General features: G+C 38.0%; 1 protein-coding gene across 1 annotated transcript; it reads right to left on the bottom strand.

The window, feature by feature from the left end:
- Positions 1-1186: 1186 nt before the first annotated feature.
- On the bottom strand, positions 1187-4336 carry LOC109222151 (PP2A regulatory subunit TAP46-like). Its single transcript, XM_019386543.1, has 7 exons — positions 4217-4336; positions 4010-4114; positions 3717-3878; positions 2837-2872; positions 2679-2750; positions 1883-2163; positions 1187-1776 (listed from the first exon to the last, which is right to left on the bottom strand). The coding sequence occupies exons 1-7, from the start codon at positions 4328-4330 to the stop codon at positions 1524-1526; spliced, it is 1023 nt and encodes a 340-aa protein (XP_019242088.1). The 5' UTR covers positions 4331-4336; the 3' UTR covers positions 1187-1523.
- Between the last annotated feature and the right edge of the window lie 749 nt (positions 4337-5085).

The following is a 5085-nucleotide window of genomic DNA, read 5'->3' as shown; positions in this document are numbered from 1 at the left end:
CTATAGAACTCCAAAAGGCAATTGATTATTTAAAGAAGGAATTCGAGATGAAAGATCTCGGAAAGACAAAATTATGTCTTGGTTTGCAAATTGAATATTTGGCAAACGGAATATTTATTCATCAATCTACCTACATATAAAAGGTATTGAAACGGTTTTACATGGATGGAGCACATTCATTAAGTACTCCGATGGTTGTTCGATCACTTGATGTGAATAAGGATCCATTCCGACCTCAAGAAAACGAATGAAGAGCTAACTTGGTCCCGAAGTACCATATCTTAGTGCAATTGGTGCACTAATGTATCTTGCCAATACTACAAGGCCTGACATAACTTTTTCAGTTAATGTCTTAGCAAGATATAGCTCTGCTTCCACAAGGANTCACAAAATCTCTACCAACGTCAACCTTCAAGAAGCTAGTGTACAAGATCGGGATGCGAAGGCTCAAGGATGTGAATTGATGCTCTCATCAGGGGGAGTTAATGCGCGTTGCACTCTTTTTCCCTTACAAGGTTTTGTCCCACTGGGTTTTCCTTGCAAGGTTTTTAACGAGGCAACCAATAGGCGCATTTCTAAACATGTGTACTCTTTTTCCTTTTCTAGAATTTTTTCCCATTGGGTTTTCTTTTGGTTAAGGTTTTAACGAGGCACATTATCTGTTGAATAGACATTCAGGGGGAGTGTTATAAATAGAATTCTATTTATGGTGAATGTCCATATTTATAGAGATTCTAGGGTTTATTACTTGGTGGCTAAGTCAACCTCTCCCTATAAATAGAGGGTTCTATTCCATCGTAATTCATCCCAAATCAATAAGAATTCTCTCTCTACTTTTCTCTGCAATATTATTCTTATTCTTTTATTATTTTATAACAAATATAATATTTTCCCTATAATATATGTTTCACTCTCTAACCAAATTCCGGGAAAAAGATCTCAACAAAATACTTTACTTTACACTATGTTGTTGTTGATCTGCTCTTTTGGGTAGGGGTAAGATCTGCGTACACACTACCTTCCCTCCCCAGATCCCACAAGTGGGATTTACTGGATCGTCGTTGTTGTTGTTGATGATTGATAATGCCGAATTGATTTTGTTCCTAGCAAAGAAAGGTACAAAAGCCGAAGCATGATTATGCAATCTTTGGCACGTAAATTACGGAAGCATTTACTATAAATGTGCTTCATTAAAATATTAGCTCGTACATTTATTGGAACAAAATAAAGTACTGAAATTAATTATCCTCTACCATATTCTCAAGATACAGTTGTTACACCAAATCCAATCAACACCTACTAGAAAAATTAACATTATCAACTTTCAATAACCACCACTTTCCCATGCATCATCTACTTAGACATTACACAAAAATGAAGCAGAAATAAAACAATAATAAAATAGTTTTCAACTGAGTGACAAACTGGTGTAGCATTGATAATGAGTTTTAATTTAGGTGGCTACTTCAAAAAGGTTATTGTTGTAAAGTGTAAACTCTTAAGACTCTGCAGCAATTGCTTCCTTAACCACAAGGAGTTAGCTTCTTGTTGCCAGCACCACGAGGGTTGTCATCTTTCCAGTCATCCCATGCTCTTGCCTTGTCTTGGGCGGCGTCATCATCATCTTCTTCATCATCTTCACCTGGCCTGGACTTGGGGGCGTCCTTGTACCATGAGGAATTTGCTTCTTCCATGAGCTTAACATTCCTTTCTTGCCATTCGTTCATCATATTCATCTCCGTTAATCCAGCTTCTTCAATGCTCATGGTTGGCATTCTAGCATTTGAATAAAGATGACAGTTAGTTCTTCAACTTACTTGTCCATCTAGGATCTAAAACTGGAGTAGCCATATTAACTTTGTCTTCAAGAGAAGATGCATACCTATAATGAGGCTGAAAGACCTGGGCAGCTATTTTTTCCCGTTCAGTTGTTGGGTTCCTACCAACAAGACTTGCAGGTCCAAAAATTAAAGGTTGGTGTTTATGTTCATGTGCCTGCGAAACCTTGGCCCTCCCTTCTATGACATCTTGTGCAAAAGTGGCACAGGTGATAGGTGCTGCAGGTTTTGTATAGTGTGCTCGAGCGGCAGCATCACGATGCCAAGTTTCTACTTTTTTGGTGCGTTCATCGAGTATTGATTGAGAGAATTCTTTCTCCCCATCCTACAAAAGAAGTAAGAAAGTACGCGTACAAAGCTGTCTTTACATGATGAGGAATCACAAAGGTCAAGAACAGCAGTGCAAATTACTACTGATCTTCTAGGTAGTCTTAAGCAAAAGATTAAGGCCCCAACCCCACCCCCAAACCCCCCAATGATACCACCCTAAGGTAGAAGATAATGGAAATTAGAGTGAAGCCCACAAGAAGCAGTGATGCAGTCATCTAAAGTTATATCACTTCCCTCTTGATCTAGCATTGTGTGATCATTGCAAACCCAACAAGCTCCAGAACATTAGTTCTATGGAGGTCTCTCTCTTAGGAAAATGCCTTGTACTACGAATTGCATAGGGGCAGAAACCACATGATCAAATAAATTGATGAAATGAAATAATTTAAGAGATAATAAAGGATGGAACACACAAGTTCAGATAGCAATAGCCATATCAGAGGCTACCAGGACACTATGACAAATTATAACAGAAAAGAAGCCAATTCGACTGAGTTGGTTTAATAGTACCTGAAGCTGCTTCTCCTTGACAGCAGACAGTATTTCTTCCTCTTTCTTCAGCATTTCAAGCAGATCAAAGGCCTGCATGGTAGTATTTGGAAACTATGAACATAAGATATCAAGCACAGAAATAAGATCAACTACGAGTATAGAAGATCTTAGCAGACCTTACAGAGGCCCAAGGAGATAGTTGTAAGCCATGCCTGCAATGCATAATAGTTTTGAAGAATCAGACATTTACTCAGAAGTGAACATAGAGAAGCCAAAACTTGAGATTAAAAATAACCTAATAGAAGCGACAGAAAATTTTGCACAAATCAGGCTGTGTGTATCTTAGAGGAATAATATTAGTATAATCAATATATCAAATGGCATCTAAAGAGCAAATCGAGATTCTCCCAAAAAATCACATCCAAAATGCAAGATTGTTAGTCATTGATGTCTTGTGCAAATCTTGTGAGGAAGTTAGGTCAAAAGGTGATGATAAACATTTCATGCAGATAATTCAAACAAATAATGAGTGCCCATCCAAGAGTCCACAGAATTTAGGCTCCAACAATGGCAAATCCAAGATTTAAAATTAATAGGTTCAAGTTCGGGATTCTACAAAAACTCATTTGATTTACTCAGTTCGAAATCTATTATTTGTATTTATTTATGAACTTTTTAGCGCATATACAGGGTCCGAGCCAAAACTATTGAGTTTGGATGACCCCGTAGGTTGGACTTTACATCTGCCCCTGGGCTCCAATGTTGCGACCTTCACTTGTCAGCCTCTGAAAGAACATTATAGCAGCTACTTAGATGCTAACCAACATCATCCAACACACTATAACTTTTTTATAACTTATATCAGATCATTTATTTTAAGATTAACCAGCTTCTGAAACTGTTTCAATTAATTGCTTGAACCATAAGGATGATCACCAATTAAGTGCAAGTGTGTCATAAAAGTTGCAACACCAGATGAAGAAACAGATGACAAGAAAAGAAGCTTGTGCTAATGCCCATGCTCATGCCCATGACATAACTAGGGAATTAACTAACCTCCCTTTCTTCTTCTCCATCGTCATCCAGCACATCATCTTCTTCAGTCTCAACAGGACTTGACAATGCAGCTGCTTTAGTTGATCGTCCACGACGCTCTTTCCGCTCCTTAATTTCAAGTAGTTTCGACTCAGCAGCTCTTTGCCGTTTGAAACGAGCAATCTAAAATAACAATGCATTTGTAACTCAATGTCACTAAAAAAAGTAAAAGAATCAAATCTTTCTTGTGATAAAGTTCCAATCCTTAAAAGTAACTGTCATATACAGCAATTCAACGGTTAAATCCAGGTTACCTTCTTAGCTCTACGATCTACAGAAGAATTAGCTCCACCTTGTGTAAATGTTTCCATCTCCTCTTCAGGAACAAGTTCCATTGTCTCACAGAATGAAATGAATTCCTAGATATAAAAGAGAGGCAAATTAAAATGAGGAGATATCACTAAAAGATAAATTTTATTTTCCCACAGAATATAATCTATTACATATCTTATAGTCTTTACCTTTAGCTTAGCTTGTGAAGCTTTGAGTACTTTTATCCTGTCACCATCTGCAACTTTTTCTGTTAGCTCCGCAAGATAATAGGGGACCTGAAATAGCGCAATATAAGACTCCATAACCCATTGAGTAAACCAGCGCCAACTAAATGAGATCAAGTAGAATTTTCATTCAATATTGAAGCAAACTATAAGTAGAAATGGATAAAGGAAGAACATCAAGTTTGATATTAGTGGATTGTAATAGGTGTTCAGGGCCTTCAGGCTACTGATTCTCGTATGGACCTACATTAAAAATAGGTTAGACCGAAACCAAAAGTCACTTCCAACCCCAAAACAGCTTGATGGAAGGAGTTCCGAGCCCTGACCTATGAAAAATAGGTTCACTTTCCGCATAGAGCCGAACCTCAAGTTGATTCCCTTACAATCACGAATTTACTAGAATTTCCATGGGCAATGGTAGCACACATATCAAGAACCAGAGGAAACAAGAGATGGTGTTTTATAGAGACAATGATGATGCTTACAAGTAGGATAGAGAAAAAGAAGGGAGTAAAAAAAATATAGTGATGGTGATGAGAAGGGTGTAGGAAGCATGTTGTATGGTTGTGGGAGAAAATCATGATAAAGAGAAGGAGAGAATGCTTGGTGATGGTGATGAAATAGGTGGCAGTGAAGTACTCTTGGGTGGTTATGGAAGAAAATTCACAATAACCAGCATGACCAAAATGCTTTAGCTGAAAACCAGCCCACTGTCTGAGAAGTGTTAAACAAAAGGCCTGCCATGAGTTACAAGGTTTCATTACCTACTGTTGCAGCAATGAAGTAGCGGAGGGTTTTAGAATAGTCCACATAGTTTTCAACCCCCCCCCCCT

The sequence above is a fragment of the Nicotiana attenuata genome, unplaced genomic scaffold, assembly GCF_001879085.1.
Source record: "Nicotiana attenuata strain UT unplaced genomic scaffold, NIATTr2, whole genome shotgun sequence".
Classification (NCBI taxonomy): domain Eukaryota; kingdom Viridiplantae; phylum Streptophyta; class Magnoliopsida; order Solanales; family Solanaceae; genus Nicotiana; species Nicotiana attenuata.
The sequence above is the reverse complement of the archived record's forward strand: the minus strand, read 5'-3'. Positions and strand labels throughout refer to the sequence as shown.